Genomic DNA, 18,772 nt, shown 5'->3' with positions numbered 1-18,772 from the left:
GCTTAGCACCTCTACCACTGATCCTTCATGGTGTTTCTCAAGTTGAGGTTTTAATAGGGCTCTTCATAGACATTATTAAAATGTGTTTTCCATTCAAACAAATAAGAGACATAGTAACTAAATATTTGGACACTGATAGGATTCTGATTCAAAAATAAATCTATGGAACAATTGGGAAATTTTAAACACTAGGAAATTTGACCATAAAGTGTGATAGTATTGTTGGGTTATTAAAAAACAAACAAAAGTGATGGTCCTTATCTTTCAGAAATATGAAGTAAAGTATTTGCTGATGAAATGATTCACATTAAAATAATGTGGAAGCCAGGTGCAGTGGCACACCCCTGTTATTAACTTGGGAAGTTAGTCGAGAGGACCACAAATTTAAGGCCAGTCTCAGCAACTTAGCCAAGATCCTGTGACACACACACACAAAAGGTGAGGGATAGCTGGGGCTATAGCTCAGTGGTAGAGAGCTTGCCTAGAAGCACAAGGCTCTGAGTTTATCCTCAGCATTGCAACTAAAAATATATATATACATATATATGGTGATTGGCAAGGATATGGGTGAAAGATGTGTTGTTAACTGTTACAAGATATATGATGGATTCACAGGGATAATTATACCATCTTCTCTACTTTTACATAGAACTGAAATTTTCATAATAAAAAAATGCTTTAAAAGTAACAAGTCAAAAGTGACTCATTCCTACCTTTGGTAGAATCTTTTACTACAATGTCAGAGATTTCAAACAGTTTCAGAGGAAGAGGCATCTTCCGATTTGCTGCTATGGTCTTTAAGAGGCCAGGAAGAAGGGTAGTGCGTGCCACCTACAGGAAAAGATGCGAAATTGCACTAACCAAATAGAACCCAAACAGGCAGACCTTGTTAAAGACAAAGCACTGAATCCATGGCTTCTGAGGACCATACTTCTGAAAAATGCAATGCCTAAAATTTTAAGTTAATTTTAAATTCCAGGTCACTAAAAGAACTGAAAATATTCTCAAATCCAAATTTATAAAACAAAAAATAATAAATTGATTAAAAAAAATAAGTGACACACAAGACTAACTAAAAATATGACTGCTCTCACCTAAGGATTGGTTATTTTATTCCAGTATCATTTTTAAAATGAAAGCTGGCTTTCAAGATTTCAAATATGTAAATTTTCATATCCTGCCCCATTTCAGAAGTAAATGAAGTAGATGACAAGAAATATCAATAATTAAGTGAATTAAACATGAATTAATCAAAGTTTTAAAAACCAGGACCAGGGAAAATGTACATGCAATTAAAATACCAGGACAAGAAGGAAAATATAATATAAATATGTAGTCATTAAAAAATTATATAGCTGACAATGGGCAGGCTGTGATATAGTTCTCGGTTTTTATTCACTAAAGCAAATAAGAAAATATTTATAGTCATTTCATTCTTACCAAAGAAATGCAAATCCCAGTTCTTTAAAAAAAAAAAAAAAGTAAAACTTCACTCCTTTTGTCTGAGATAAATTTCTCACTTTATTTCAACATATGTTAATAGATGGGTTTTATGAGCAGTGATATGACATTATTGCTATACTCTATAGCAGCCTTTAAGCAACATTATATTTTTCTTCCCTTTTTATTATTGTAGTATACTATATGTAACAGTAGGATTTGTTGTTACATATTCCTACTAAGCACAACTGGTTTTTTGGGGGGTGGGGGGCAGAGTACTGGGGATTGAACCCCAGGGCACTTTACCACCAAACCACATCCCCAACCCTTTTAATTTTTTTATTTTGAGACTGGGTCCCACTAAGCTTCTCAGGGTCTTGCTAAGTTGCTGAGGCTCACCTTGAACTTTCAATGCCTCAGCATTCCTGAATCACTGGGATTATAGGAGAGTACCACTGCACATGGCAAGCATCACTGTTTTGCCCAAAACTATGTCATGAACTTCTTAGGCTATTTCTGTCTGTCTTATGGTCCAGTCTTCACAGTCCTTCAATACTTAATTCAATCATATAACTCCCCCCTCAAAAACTATCAACAGCTTTCCATTAAATTTTGAAAAAAAAAATACATGTCCTACATGGGGCCCTACAGAATCTGGCCTTGGCTCCCTCCCTAACCTCAACTGCTTCTGCTCTTCCTAACTTACTGCACTCCAGCCACACTGGGTACTGTACAGGTCAGCAAGCTGGTCTCCCATTGTGGGGCTTCAGCCCTTGCTCTTTCCTCTGCTTCACCCTCCAGATTGACAAATGGCTATCTCACTTCCTTCACATCTCTGCTCAAACGTTCTCTCCTACAGAGGTTTCCTCTGATATCCCAGCTAAAACTGTAGGCTTGTTAGATTCTACACAAGTTACAGAAAGCCCTAAGGGGATTTGCTGGATCCTGTGCTAAAGGAAGAAAATAACACCTTTCTTATCATTCTACCAGTAAACTGTGATTAGCCTTCAGCTTGGTCTTTTATAAGTACTGTACACCTTAACAATGAGGGAAAAGTGTCCAAACCATTCACAGAAATAAAACTACAGTATGCCTCTTTATTCTAAGTTTCATTTTCCATAGTTTCAGTTTACTGTGGTCAAATATGGTTTGACAACAGTATGCAAGTTTTAAACTGAGTATCATTCTGAGCAGCATAATGAGGGCTCCCAATCAGCTCCCTGTCCAGTGTACCCACTGTAAATACACTCTGCCCAACAGGCACTGGGAAGTTAGCTCAGTTATCAGGTTACCATGGCAGTATGCATGTGAAGTAAACCTTCATTTTATTTAATAGTGGCCCCAAAAGGCAAGAACAGTGATGCTGGCAATTCAGATATTATAAAGAACAGCTGTGAAGTATTTCCTTTAAATGAAAAGATTAAAGTTCTAATTTAAGAAAAAAAAAATACAGTATGGTGAGATGCCCACGATCTACAGTAAAATTAGGTATTTTGGGAGAAACAGAATACATTCACACATAACCTTCATTTTAAGTACACTGTTACAATTGCTCCACTTTATTATTAGCTATTGTTAATCTCTTACAGTACCTAATTTGTAAGGGGGGAACTATGATGTGAAGGAAAAAGAAATTTAATTTATTGGAATGTAAACAAACTTTTTTTTTTTCATTTGTGGAACGGGGATCAAACCTAGTGCCTTACACATGCTAGACAAGCACTATACCACTGAGCTACATCCCTGGCCATTTTTATTTTTCATTTTATTTTGAGACAGGGTTTAAGATGCCTAGGCTGGCCTTGAACCTACGATCTTCCTACCTCAACCTCCCAAACATCTGGGATTACAGATACTTGCCACCATGCCCAGCTAGACAAGCAACTTTTGAGACAGCTTTTCTTAATTTTTTTAGTTTACTTCATAGTAGACCTACGTGCTTAGTTAAAAACAGCAATACAAAAAAATTAAGCTGGAGCTGGGGATGTGGCTCAAGCGGTAACGCGCTCGCCTGGAATGCATGCGGCCCAGATTCGATACTCAGAATCACATACAAACAAAGATGTTGTGTCCACCGAAAACTAAAAAATAAATATTAAAAAAATTCTCTCTTAAAAAAAAAAAAAATTAAGCTGAATCGAATCAAGCTTCCAGAGTTAACTACCAGTTTACAGAAAATACAGGAACCACTAGAATATATTCAGCAAAATCCTAAATGTGGGAATTCTACAAGCCAAATGACCCAGTTTCTTCAACAAATTGAAAGGGTGGGCTTCAGGAAGAAAAAAAAAGTGGATGGGCAACCTGCAGAATAAGACTTGAGAAGCACATCAATCTACCTTGATGCATAAACCTCATTTGAATACCAACTCAAACTCAAAAAAAAAAAAAAAAAAAAAGATGACTGGGAAAACTTCAACAGGAAATGGACATTTGAGGATACAAATTAATTTGGGGGGAAGAAAAATAATATTCTATAATTTTGTTTACAATGATTAGAATGAAATTTTACCTAAATAATATTTTTCTTGTCTTGTCCATTTTTTTAACAATATCTATTATGAGAAATAAATCCAATGTTTAGAATAATGCAGGAAAATTCTGTATAAGACCATGAACAATTTTCCATTTAATTTAACCATAAATAAATGTAAACCTATTAGCCGTACTAGAAGTGGTAGAATATATATGCTGGCAAAGCAGAGGTAAAATATAGATATCTGTCAAATCTAAAAGACAATCTCTCATTTCTAATCATCTCTAATGTATTCTATGCCAAAATAGTGCCTCTTAAGCTAAACCACAACTATTTGTAGTGAGACAGTACACTGATGATTAGTTTCCCTCCACTTACATAAAATAGATAAGCCAGGATATAAATCCTAAAAACCACAGCAGTTACCACATCTCAAGAAATCTACCATGCCTGACAAATGAAAAGTGTGTGTGTGTAGCAGGGGGGGTTCACATTTGAAATAAGCAAATAATAATAAAAATGTACTTAAGATTTACTGAAAAATCATTCTATGCAAATATTAGTCTAATTTGCCACATTAGTATGTAGTTGTATACATAAAATGTGGATTTTTTTTTTTTTTTTGGTGGTGCTGGGGATTAAACCAAAGGCCTTATGCATGCAAGGTAGGTACTCTACCAACTAAGCTATATTCTTAGTCCCCAAATGTGGAATTTTTAAACTAACCCAATGCCCTACTTTTACATAAATGTAAACTAAAGCCTGAACTCAGGTTGTGGCTCAGTGGTAGAGTGCTTGTCTAGCACATGGGGTACTGGGTTCAATCCTCAGCATCACATAAAAAAATGAAATAAAGGCATTGTGTTCATCTACAACTAAAAGTATTTTAAAAAGAAAGAAAAAGAAAATCAAGGTCCAAAGAAACTAACTAAAAATCAAAGAGTTCATATATTATTTATGATAGCATTAACTTTCTTAAAAGCAGATCCTTCTTGTTCTAACATTCCTCTTAATTCTAGAAGCCTGGGTTAAAAAAATATAAAAGAAAAATGAGGTGAGAGTACCTTGATATGAAAGAGATAGGGACTATTGAAAGTTAATAAGCATAGACATTATAACCTTGAAATTCCCTTTTAATAGTTAATATCCCAAACTGTAATATAAATCACTTAACATTCTCTATTAAAGTAGTATTATTCTCATTTAAATATTCTTAAACTCTATATGAAACTGCCAATAAGGCAACTACAATGAAAAACAAAGCAGCACAGTCAAGAACTGATTTAATGGCTAATTTCAAAGTGAATGACTTATGGAGGTATTAGATAACTGGTGTTGATTCATTTATCACAGATATATGGAAAAGAGATGAAAATCTGACAAGAGTATACAATTATAAAATGGAAATTTCAGTTAAGAGAGACTGAACCAGATCTGTAAAAAAAAAAAAAAAAAATGCAAAAACTATAATCAAAAGGTTAGAAGTGTTAGGGTTGGGGATGTAGCTCAGTGGTAAAGGACTTGCTTGACTTACATAAGGCCCCAGAACCTTAAAAAAAAAAAAAAAAAAAAATATATATATATATATATATATATATATATATATATATATATACACATATGAAAATATAAAAGAGAGAGAAAGTTTGAGAAATTTAGGTACTGGTAGCTCTGTGGTAGAGCATCTGTTTAGTATGTGTAAATATCTGGGTTTGATCCCACCACATACACATATGTTAAGAATTTTGATCCGCAAAGCATATAAGAATCAACTATAAACTTATCTAAGAAGAGACTATTAAAAAATTCTGATTTCACCACCGGAGGCATAATAACCAAGGAATTTTTCTAAATAATGTACTAATTCTCAGTTCTTATACAAATTCTTACATACTTAAAATTTTACCTGAAACTCAGCTGTTTTAGGGTTACTTATGTGGACTGCCTTTGTTGCAGAGATATCCAAACCAAGTTTATCAGCAATATCTTCTTGGGAGCACTAAAAAGCACACACAAAATACATTAATATGGAAAATGAATAAATGTAACTTAAAAAGGAATGCTATCAGTCAACCTGCAATGGTCTCAGCAATTTATATTCTCTATATGTAAGTTTTAGTAATTAATTCATCAACTTCAGGACCAAAGAAGATATAATTTAACATTAATAATTCTGTTATGATGAGTTCTAACCAGGATATGCAGCTAAAGTAAATTTTTCAAGTGGAGATGGTAGTAAAATCTATACCGAGGTCCTTGCTAAGCTAGCCTCCCATTTATCTTTCTAATCTCCTAATTCCCTGGTCCATACCCTCCTGAACCTTATACTTTTCCCTGCCTTTACTTGAAATGCCTCCCATCCCCACATGCAGCCATTCCCTGAAGCTCTATTTAAATGACCTATTTTCCAGTTCTTCCACAAAAATGTCCCTAATGATTCCAATCAGAAATTCTCTCTGCCTCCTTGGAATTTCCCATGACTTTCTGTTTTGACTAGCAATGAATGTAAACCTTGCTGAATCCACTCTGTGTGCAGAATGGTAGAACTGGAGAGAATTCAAATGGCCTGAATTCTGCCCAAAGTTTTTCTATCATTTAATTTCCCTGCACCTGCTTGATAAAGCTCATGGTAGCAAACTGCTAAGTACCCTTGCATCAAAAAAAAAAAAAAGAAAGAAAGAAAGAAAAGAAAATGCTTGTCCACCTCAGAAACCAGGACAGCAGGCAAAAGTTATGAAAATAAAACCAACTATTAAGATACATCAAGCCCAATAATAAATGAGATAAGAAGATAATGCATTCTCACTGCCTGGCAGAGAGTAAATGATCGCCCATTGTACTGCTCTACAAAACAGTTTTCAAGGAATAATTGGCATGTATATCACTCAAAAAAAGCGGGGGAGGTAGAAAAACTGACATGGTAAAAAGAATTCATTTAATGCCAAAGCCAGCTCTAGTGATTCCTATCATGCTCTCTTGGGAAAGATCCCAAAGCCATGTCCAAGCCTAGCAAAGAAGAACTCCCTGACCTGCTTAGGCTGCAGAGGTAGAAAATGGTAAGTGGATATTTAGTTTTAAAACTGAGCCAATCTTAAAAGAAAAACATTACTACCAGTATGCAGATATAGCAAAAATCATAATGATGGGATATGAATTGCTTACTATATTTGGTTAGTCAAGGAATAGAACAATGGTCATGGGCCAGGTGCAGTGATGCACACCTGTAATCCCAGTGGCTCAGAAGGCTGAGGAAGGAAGATCATGTGTTCAAAGCCAGTCTCAGCAAAAAGTGAGGCAGTAAGCAACTTGGTGAGACCCTGTCTCTAAATAAAATACAATAGGGCTGGGAATGTGGCTCAGTGGTCAAATGTTCCCAAGTTCAATCCCTGGTATCCCCCTCCCTCGCAAAAAAAAAGAATGACTGTCACTCTTGTATTAAACCATATGTAACAATACAGGCCATCTTAACTCAGTGATGTTTAGGTTTCCTTATAAAATGTGTAACTTTTCAAACACTGAATTCCAATGGTGAAAATCCTACAGGAAAACTGTTATTTGAAATCTGAAACACTCTAGCACCTCTCTTTTACTCCCGTGACAAACAACAAATGTATTAAAAAGTGACTCTGGACAACCAAACAGGCTAATATGACAAACATCTCTAGTATGACAATTCAGTCACTAGCTTTGGATGAAAAAACAGGTCTGGGCTGGAATCTGGTCCACAGTCAACTGACAACAGGGAGTGGGATGAGTGACTCTCAAATTAAGTACTGTGGAAGACAGAAAGGCCTACTACACAAGGCTGAGAGAGAAGAAATGGAATTTTGTACATAAAGCCTTAGCATAGGGTAAACATTCCCCGCAGTTACTTGTGGAACTCAGCTTATGTGTTCTTCCAAAGATACTCCAAGCTACATAGTTACATCAGAATGCACCACTAACATAGAAGGGCAGGGAAAACTACTGACAGAATTTTAACAGCAATTAGATCTGGGAAGGAAAACAGGGTTAAAAGTAGGGAGGGGAACTGTCATGGTTTACTCAATGGGATCTGTGAAGTTCAAATCCATCAAAAAGAGAATTTGTTGATTCCTATGCCACTTACATATTAAAAAAAATGGGGAGAAGGGAAGAATAAAACTTCACTGAATTAGACAAAGGGGAATGAAAGGAAGGGAGGGGGATGGGAACAGGAAAGACAGGAGAATGAATCAGACATAACTTTCCTATGTTCATATATGAGCACATGACCAATGTTATCCACATCATGTACAACCACAAGAATGGGAAGTTATACTCCATGTATATATATCAAAATATATTCTACTGTCATATATAACTAAAAAGAACAAATTAAAAAATTTTTTTAAATATGGGGTTGGGGTTGTGGCTCAGCGGTAGAGCGCTTGCCTGGAACACACGAGGCCCTGGGTTTGATCCTCAGCACCACATAAAACTAAATAAGTGAAATAAAGGTATTGTGTCCAACTATAACTAAAAAATAAATATTTAAAAAACTTTAAAAAATAAAAAGTACATTTCTCAGTGTTATATTTTATATTTCCCTTTACATAAAATTGTAGATGCTCATGACTAGAACATGTGGGTGCGAATGGCATGGTGCCTGCTATAAAAGTAGTGTACACAGAAGGAGACAATGGTAATGACTCTAGGAATCCAAAGGCCAGGACTGTAGTCACGGTGGTGCTGTTGTGGAAAATGTGTTAGGTACTTAGGTCCTCTTTCAGTTTCAGGCTTCCTTGCTGGCATAATGCCTAGCACATGACACATGCTCAACAACTATTGAAGGAGTGACTACTGACTCAGAAAAATCAAGGCCTAAACTAGAAAATCTAGACAGTCTCTGAAATACTCTAAAAGACTGAGAATTTCAGGGCTGGGACTGAGTTGGGGAGCAAGAAGTAGCTCCTCCCTAAGGTTAAACTGAAACTTGAATGCTCAAAAACTCCACCACAGGTACCACAGAAATACTCAGCAACAGGAAAAAAGCCTACAAATTGCATACATATTTTATTCTTTTAAATGGTCAATCTGGTAAGGGAGGGAGATTTCCTTCTGATTTTGTAATAAAATTCATTTCCTGATTTAGGCCTTTTATGTCAGCTTTTCAACTCAAAGCAAATGTTTGTGAACATGTTCAAAGACAAAGAAATAAGTTTAATGTGGAACAGTCCGCAAGCTCTTAACCAGGGCGGCATCTAGTGGGCACAGCCACAACCAAATTAAGACCAAATATTCTAACTTCATAAATTTGGTTATACAATTCATTATAAACCCTCAACACTTACATGAAACTATAAAATATTTTGTCATCTGTCACTTAAGGCAATATTTCTAGACTTTTATGTTTTTCCTATGATTATATACAGAAACCTCTCAACATTCTTTTAACTGAACAATCTCTAGTAACAAAGGTATTCTTTTATAGTCTGGAAATTTTAGCAGTCTAGATTTAAAAACTCATTTACAGAATCACAGAACAAATAATTTAGTCAAAATAAAAAAATCAGCTGAACAGAAAAGGCACATTTTAAGACATACCAGAGCAAAGGTAAGTGCTTCAGTGAATCCAGCTGCTGCCATGTCATGTCTGAGAAGTTCAGTGAGCTTATTAAGAGGAAACTAGAAAAAAATTCACTTTATTTCACCTCAATAATATCTCCATTTTTAAAATAATACTATCCCCACACACATCCTATCCCCACACACATCAATACCCCACTATCTATGTAGATTATACCCTGTCCCCACCCCCACTCACATCTCCCACACACAATTCTGCCTTCAGGCCCACATTGAGAAAATGAATCTCCTAGTCTGATTCAACAAGGGCTGTATTCTCAAAACCTGTCTTTCTTCAAAGAACTAGTCATCACAGGTTTTCAACTTACTCTAATCATTTGGGCATCTGTTTTGTATCCTTTCCACAGCAAATGCTTCTCATAGCAAAGCATGTCCAAATACTGCTTAATTCTTATGTTCTGTTTTTCTCAAAGCCTTCCTGGCATTCAATAATCAGTTTCTAACAATAAGGAGTGTTTATTTAAGGGTGCAATCTTACTTGATTAGCTATGGTGTATGTTTTCGGGAGAGTCATCTGAATGTTGTTATATCCATAAGCAATAGCTGCATCTTCTACAATATCACACGCATGGATAATGTCAGCTCTGGTTGGAGGGATTTCAATCTCAATCTGATTCCCATCACCTATGACTTCTGACTTTAAATACATCCTGGTCAGGAGCTTGGCAAGATTTTCCGGAGTTTCTCTGAAAAAGGAATGTACAAACCATAAACTTTTCTGGATTATGTAAAACATGTTTACATTTTGATTTAAGATAACACTACTACCTAAAACCATAACTTTCTTTTTGAATCCTATTAGACATTAGACATCCTAACTGATGCCATCTCATTTTTTAACTTACTCTAAACAATATCAAAATCCTCTCCAAGCATTCTTTCAGGAAAACTTAAATAGCCTTGTATGAAGTTTATACATGTTACACTTGAAGTAACAAAGGAATAAATTAATGACTTGATAAACAAATTGAGAGAGCCTAATTCCAAAGCTTTCTCTAACAATAAATACATGAAGTTTTTAAAACATACCTGATTCCAACTTTCTTGTTAATAAGATCAGCTCTAACTATCTCCTTTCGGTAAGCCAGTTCCTTAAAGAGAAAAGAGTTTGAAAGCTTAAATCATTTCCCACTGGATATAGTTTTAGACTCTTTCAATTAGTTGTTGTTGCAGCTTTATTACCTTGCCAAGAAAGTATCTTTAGAATCACATATTGAAAATAAACTTGATGTTTTAAAAATTATTACAGAAAAACAAATTGCTACATTACATTCTTATATGAACATTCTACTTGCTAGATGATTTGTACTACTTGTGCCAAACATTTTTCTCTTTAGATGCTTATTCCACATTCCCTACAGTAAAACATAGTTGCATTACATCATTTCCAAGATGTTTATAAATCCTGATAAAGATTTTCAGTCTCATCTTCGCAAGCAGGTATGTGTGACCAAAAAAGAATAATTCAAGTGTCACAATGTACCATCCATCATACTGAGTCTAAGAATGTTAAGACATTTCTCTATTACTATGTCCCACATGGGGAAAATCAATGATGCCCCAAGTCTTGGCTATCAATCTGCTTGAGATAAAAAGGGTGGGAACATCTCATAAATTGATACTTACTATACTTCAAATGGAACATAATTTACCATCCAGGGATTTCCACACTTTGGAAACAAATATTTCTTAGCACCAAATTACTCTCAAAGTATAAACGTCACTATCAAAAAGGCTATATATTTAAAACCTATTTTGATCCAAGCAAGGGCCATGCACCAGAGCCTTGCTACTCAAAATACAGTCTTCAAAGGGAGAGTATCAGCATTACCTGAGTGCTTGTAAGAAAGGCAGACTTACATTCTTCACAGGTCAAGCTAGCATCAGTGACACTACACATACTAAACTTGATAGCCCACACTGCAGGCTATCAAGATTCCCAGGTGAATTGAATGCACAGTAGAATTGGGGTGGCACAGACTGGTCGAGATGCTCAGATGACAACAGTAATAACAAACCTTTACTGAATAGTTACTGTGAGCTTAACAGTTCAAGATATACTTTTGATAATCTCTTAGTCCCCTCAATGTTAGTATCCTCATTTTACAGATAAGGAATGTGAGTTTTAGAGAAAAACTAGTACTGGGTCCCAAGTATTAAGCTGATGAGTCTAATTGCTGCTATATTCCCAGAGCTTAGAAAAATTTCTATAAGATAATAAGCATTTGGTATATATTTAATGAATAATTGTGTGCATTTTGGTATATATTTAATGAATAAATACATGCATAAAGTAACTAAAAAATAAACTTGACTTGATAAACAATTAAGAAATCCTAATTCCAAAGCTCTCACCATTAGCCATTAACCATTTCTCTCTACCACTTATCTTATTTCAAATTTTATTCCTTTCTAAAAATTTAAAAGCCTAGCAAAGAACTTTCAAAGTATTTGTGAAATTTTGCTACTTCATGTGAAGAAGAGGCAGTGAACCTCTAGAGGACCCTTCCCCTCTGAGAAGACAACCTGAGAGCTATTCTAACCAAACTTTAGGATAAAATAAATTAACAAATGCCAAACACCAGTGTAGTACTCCTTTTCAGAAAGATGTTGAATTTATGAAAGCTTTCTTAACATAAATAAATGATCCAAATGAGAAAAGTAAACCAAATTTTAAAACACATTTCTCCCCTTTCACAAAAGTATATACTTAGTTTTAGTAACACTTGACAATTCCTCATATTAAAGAGAAACTTTCCTCAAATCAGACATTTTAAAAAACAATCTAAAAAGCTATCTGTGGTTAATTCCAACTACTAGTGAGGTAAATAATGACAAATTCTTAATCTCTCTACATCCATGGTTTTGCAACATGACACTACAGATCCTACAGTTAGGAGATGGCATCTATTTCTCCACCACACCAGTGATGGCCAACAGGACATCATGATTGAAAGCATGATGGGCCTGCTCTCTTGTTGCTGGGAACCCTGCAACCCACCGTCATATTAAGAAGCCCAAGTGTGGGTAGAGGGTGTGTGTAGCTCAGAGCTTGCTAGCACACACAAGGCCCTGGTTTCCATCAGCAGCAGCATGTGAACACGAAAAAACCAAGCTAGTAAGCTGGATGATGATTAGGGACAGTTGACACCATGACCCCACAACAAAAAACAGATATATGAGTGAGGCATTTCAGATCATCCTGCCGTTAGTTAACCAGCAACACGGCTACCCATATGAGCAAGCTCAGCAGAGATCAGCTAAGTTGGCACAGACACGAAGAACTATTGAAGTGACCAAGAGAATCAGGAGATAAGTAAATGGCTGTTATTTTAAGCCACTAAGTCTTAGCGTAGTTTGTTATACAACAAAAGCTAACTGATAATAACTACTAAATTCCAGATCAATTAAAAATTTAAAAAACCCTGATATCGACCAAGTAATTTCAGTTATGCCTTCTATAATTATACAGTTATTTTGACTAACAATAAATGTTCTAGAATAAAATGCATTGTTAAACCTAATGTTTTGGGGAGGGAGATGTTTGGTCATGGCAGGTTTAATTTACTTTAAAAGCTATTTAACTATTTAGGCTCTGATTCACTTCATAAATGACAAAGGAACTAAAAAAATCCAAAGAGCTCATCAAAGAATGGTCTCGCTGAGTCAGAACCACAACTAATTTACTGTGATACTGTCATGTTTCAGAATAGTCATCTTTATATGTAGCCATTTTGGGGGGAAGTAAGTCCAGTCAATTAAGAATAATACTAGTTTAGGAACTGAGGGTATAAGCTCAGCAGCAGAGCATTTGCCTGGCATGCACAAGACCCTGGGATGAATCCCCAGTATCATCAGAAAGAAGTATAAAAATAAAACTAATTTAAATTTTTTACTAATATTCTATGTTCTGACAATAGCTGTACTTGCTACTGAATTAGTCTCATTAACACAATTGGAATTATGTATTAGTTATAGTAATGGCCTTCAGCAACTGTTAATTCAAGTGTGAACAGACTAATTAGATTTGAGTAATCTTAAAGGGGTGAGACTATAAGTTAGCTAGTTAATAAGATCACAAGAATTATGGCTTTATAATGTGATTGTATAACCCAGCATGTTGGCATCTGATGTCAGACTGTCTGATGTTAAGTCCTAGCTCCACCACTGTATTAATAGGCAACCTATTTAAAATCTCAAGATCTCAGGATCTTCTTTTAGAAAAGGCATAAATAATCACACTCTCCCATTAGACTAGTTATTTGAAGTCAAAAAACATCCTCACAGGGTCATTGTGAAGTATCTGGCATGAGGGAGGGTGGGTGAATGGATGGATGGGTAAATCAACAGAACACAAGCATTCTTGAGCCATTATACTGTGGTCACCATCAGTTCTTAAATACTTACTGGAAAAGTATTTGACTTCCCATTAGGAAAAACTACCTCAGCTGCTTCAACCCTAAAAAACAAATGTCAGAAATAAAATGCTTAAGAAGAAAAACTGTGTCACAATTCCAGCAATGTACATGGTTAATCAATCTTTAATTTGAGCTACAACTCCAGTCTCAATACACTCAATCTATCATACTCTAACACTGTGTAAATTAATCTTCCTATATATTATTCTATCATTTCATTTCCTAAGGCTCCCATGTCCCTGTAGGCAGTGTCCACTTGCAAAATTTATTTCCTGGTAGTGCAAAGCATGCATCCTATATGGACTTTCTGCTAATCTGGTATCCCAGGTTTCATCAGGGTAGTGTTACGTGACAAAAGTTAACTGATACAACCACTGAAATGCAAAATGAGTTAAAGGAAATAACAAACACAACTAATACAGCCCATATAATTTCAGTCATGCATTTTATAATTACACATGTACTGTGAATTATATTCAATACCGTACACAGTAAAGGCCATATAGGTTTAATTTTTTTTAATTAAAAATATGCTTTGAGCCAGGTACATGCCTGTAATTCCAGTGACTCAGGAGGCTGAAGCAGGAGGATCACAAGTTCCAGACCCACCTCAGCAACTTAGGGAGTTCCTAAGCAACCTAGCAAGATCCTGTCTCAAAATCAAAAAATAAAAAGGGCCAGGGATCTAGAGATGTAGCTCAGTGGTAAAGCATCCCTGGGTTTAATTCCCTGTACAAAAATACACACACACACACACACTTTGGAAAAAAGTAATTTTACTGATAAATATATGGCATATATATTTTGCTCTCATATGTTTCTCTTTGTTTAGTTGTGTCTCTTGCTGTTCCTCCTAGACATTCTTAGACTCAGTAATCCCTAAATACAGTCTAAATTTCAATGCCTCCAAGAGGCATCCCAGATTGCTTCAGCCAATAGTAACTTGACCTTACAAATACCAGAACATCGCCAAAACATCTCAAGTATTTATCACATTTTGCTTTCTACATTACTTAGCCATATTTCTTATTTCTTTTAACATATTCTATATTCTAGTTACAGGAACCATATTTTTCATCACTGTATTTAGCACAAGGCCCAATGACTCAACTTCAAAACAGAAGCCATCAATAAAGATGCTGAATGAACTTACATGAATTGATTTTCACAATATTCACTGAACATGGTGACAATAATATCAAGAACTATTTTTGCCTGCAAAAGAAAAAGAGTACTATGATAATTTATATATTCTCCATTCAGAGGGTAATGAATATTTAAAATAATTAGTCCCCAATCACATAAAAATGGACCTTTACATTTACATTCCAAGAAAGAAAATGGAATAAAAACTTATGAGTAGGGCTATTCTTATCTTCAGGTGCTCTGCATTTATGCAGCTCTTTGAGAGTTACAATCCATGACCGAGACAAATCATTTAGTTCCCCACTCCCAACCTTGGTTCACCAGGTTCAAAAGAGATAAATGGCCAATTACTGGATTAAATGTTTTCAATTTCATAAGTCTCTCAAACCAGACTGCCGGAATACTGGCTCAACCACTGACTGACAGTGTGACTTCAGATAAGCTACTTTATCCTCACTGCATCTCACTTTTCTTATCTATTAAGTGGACACAATAAAAATTCCTATCTCATTTGTCACTGTGAGCATCAGATGCATTAATATACATAAGATGGTGCTCAGTAAGAACCACAAGCTTGTTAAATAATTTTTAATTGAAAATAAGTAGGAAAAAATATGCTAACCTAATTGGAATGTATACATTGCTCTTATATACATTTAACTATTTATATAAGTTTCAGAAAAAATACCTAAGGTCTATCAATGCATAACTTAAAGGCTTAAAAATGTTTTAACACTTAAATCTTATATTATCCTGACAATATTTCTGAAGGCAAATATGACAGGTAAATGTTACAAATGAAATACCTTAAAATGTCCACAATCCTATAAGACCCACACAAATACCAGGTATCTCCCCTACCTTTATACTCCAGCCGCCTTCTGTTATTTGAGTTTATCTTTCTGAATTTGCTCAACTGCCACCTCACCCTATGCCGATATATATGTCACCCAAATAATGGTGACACATGCCTATAATCCCAGCTACTTGGAAGGCTGAAGAAAAAAAATTGCAAGTTTGAGGCCATCTTGGGCAACTTAATGAGAACCTGTTTCAAAAATAAAAAGGTTTAGGGATGTAGCTCAATGGTAGAGCACTTGCCTAGCATTTGTGATGACTTGGGTTTAATTCCCAGTATTGGGGTGTGGGGAGCTTTCATAGTAATCCATTCCAACATAGTCCAAAGTAGGTAGCAAATAAAAGTGAGTGAACAACTGGTAAACTACATCTTCTAGATATTTTTATATGTTAAATAAAACTTTGTTAATTTAAAATTTCTTTACAGAAAACTTTCAAGTACACAAAGATAGGAAATCATTCAGCATTTAAATGAAACCAACTAAGATAAATGGTTTTTACTGATCTTATTATGGTACTTCTTCTAGTCTCTTTTTGGTTGTCATGTATATGGAAGACTCTCCCATTAGACTAGTTATTTGAAGTCAAAAAACATGTAACCCATTCTTAAATCTCTAGCACTGAAAAGACATTAAGTGCTCATTAAACGTTGTCAGCCAGGCAGTGTGGCATACACCTGTAATCCCAGCAGCTGGGAAGGCTGAGGCAATAGCTCAGGGGTGGAACAATTTCCTAGCATGTGTGAGGCATGGGTTCAATCCTCAGCACTCATAAAAATAAATAAATGAAAATAAAGATATTGTGTCCATCTACAACTAAAAAAAAATCTTTTAAAGACAAAGAAAAAACAAAGCCAGCCTCAGCAACTTATCAAGGTCCTAAGCAACTCATCGAGATCCTGTCTATAAATAAAATATAAAAAAGGGCTCAGGATGTAGCTCAGTGGTTAAGCACCCCTAAGTTCAATTCCTGATACCAAAAAAAAAGCAAAAAAAATTTGTCAAATGAAAACACCATAAACAACATACAGAATTTACACTGATTTAATATTCTACTTTTCTAAACATAAAACAAATATGTCTTAAAATATCTCAATTTCTACCATACAACTTGATTTAAAAGTAAAATCTATTCTATTTGATGGTATAAAATTAGAAATTTTAGCTGGGTGTGGTGGGGCACACCTGTAAGCCCAGAAACTTGGGAGGCTGAGTTTGGAGGATCAAAAATTCAAGGCCAGACATGGCAACTTAGCAAGACTATGTCTCAAAATAAAAACTAAAATAGGCTGGGAATGCAGCTCAGTGGTCAAGTGCTCCTGATTCAATGCTCAGTATTGGGAGAAAAAGAAAAAAAATTAGAAGTTTTATTTACCTTAGTAAAGTCAGTTCCTGTGCATTCGATAAATACATTTCTAGTATTTACTGTTATTTTGGAATGATTCCCTGCAATGAACACAAAATAACCATTTTAAAAAACATAACTGTATTACAAAGCTCATCAAAATAGAGGCTACATTTTAAATTTAGGAAAAAATATAAACTAACACCTTAGGGATAAGGGGATATCCAACTTTTATTTTAAACTCTCATGGCAAGTTGGAGAATATAATAAAAGAATAACAAACCTTTATTGAGACTGTTATCTAATCTTTACCACAACCTATGACCTAACTACAGACAAGACAACTAAAATTTAGAGAGATTAAGCAACTTGCCATGATCATTAGCTAGCAAATAGCAAAGCTAAGCTCTGGGTGGTTAACTCTGAGGCCCATGTAACCACTGTAACTGCTAAAGTTCAAGAGCTCAAGAGGATTTTCCTTCTCATAGTGAATTAGCTAAACCTCTTTCTCACCTCCAAAAAGTCAAACATCCATGGCTTAGACATTAAATTCTGCAAACACATTCAAACTGCCTCATAAAGCCTTCAAAAAGAAACTGAGTGTAGAACTTAGATTAAAAGTTGTAGTTTAACTAAAAAACTGTAGGCAAGACAGAGTTTGACTTCTGAGTTTAACCAAGTGAATGACTACTAAAACTAAAATATCAACATCCTTCGGAAGAATATAACAAAATCCAGAAACTATTATCAATAAATATTTATGAGTGTATAAATAATTATGTGTATAAATGTTTACAAGTACTCATACATTTATAAATAATATAAAAATCATTAGTAAAATATTATTGAATGAAAAGAACTATTAGAATAAAATCAACAAAAGACGTGAGACTATCAGATAGAGTTGTTTAATTTGATCAGCCAAGTTACTGAGAATCTACAAAAATGCTAAAGAAGAAGAAACAGCAATAATTCATGATGCTCATGAAGGAACTCACCATTGATGATTGGAGGCATTGAAAGGACGACACCATTGCTATCATAGATAACTGGGTACAGAGGTTTATTTTCAATGATATGCAAGTAATGTTTAAGGTGGTTGTCAGTCTGAAAAAAAATCAAGTCAAACAAAGTTAATTTTAAAAATTTCTATTATTATAATTAATGCATACACTGATATTTTAAAAGGGGGGGAGTCAGAAAAACATTAAAACATTCCAAATCACAAAAAGCTCTTCACTGATATGCACTATTTTTATTTATTAGCAATTGAAAGTGTTAGTAGAATTCATGTTCGTTGTCAGACTCTAAAATGTTAGTAATGAGAGGCAGACACTTTGTAACAGTATCCCTCCCAGTTGCCTAATAAATATTATTTTCCTCATATTTGCATGAGTTTTAATTTTATACAAATATGAAGATTAAAATATGGTACAGTCAATTTAAGTGGTTCTTGATTCTACAAGTACATTAAAATCATCCC

At 34.9% G+C, this 18,772-nt stretch overlaps 1 protein-coding gene across 1 annotated transcript in view; it reads right to left on the bottom strand.

Annotated features, from left to right (window-relative positions):
- Positions 1–18,772, bottom strand: part of Farsb (phenylalanyl-tRNA synthetase subunit beta) — a 71,720-nt gene that overhangs the window by 30,737 nt on the left and 22,211 nt on the right. Inside the window, exons 7-15 of the mRNA XM_076865611.1 lie at positions 18,288–18,396; positions 17,320–17,390; positions 15,095–15,156; positions 13,931–13,982; positions 10,553–10,614; positions 10,002–10,209; positions 9,482–9,562; positions 5,823–5,915; positions 714–831 (exon numbers count right to left, since the gene is read on the bottom strand). Coding sequence (XP_076721726.1) covers positions 714–831; positions 5,823–5,915; positions 9,482–9,562; positions 10,002–10,209; positions 10,553–10,614; positions 13,931–13,982; positions 15,095–15,156; positions 17,320–17,390; positions 18,288–18,396 — 856 coding nt within the window. The remainder of the gene's footprint in view (positions 1–713; positions 832–5,822; positions 5,916–9,481; positions 9,563–10,001; positions 10,210–10,552; positions 10,615–13,930; positions 13,983–15,094; positions 15,157–17,319; positions 17,391–18,287; positions 18,397–18,772) is intronic.

This window comes from Callospermophilus lateralis, chromosome 9 (assembly GCF_048772815.1).
Source record: "Callospermophilus lateralis isolate mCalLat2 chromosome 9, mCalLat2.hap1, whole genome shotgun sequence".
In the NCBI taxonomy this organism is placed as follows: domain Eukaryota; kingdom Metazoa; phylum Chordata; class Mammalia; order Rodentia; family Sciuridae; genus Callospermophilus; species Callospermophilus lateralis.
Note: the sequence above shows the minus strand (reverse complement) of the source record. Positions and strands in the feature narration are given on the sequence as shown.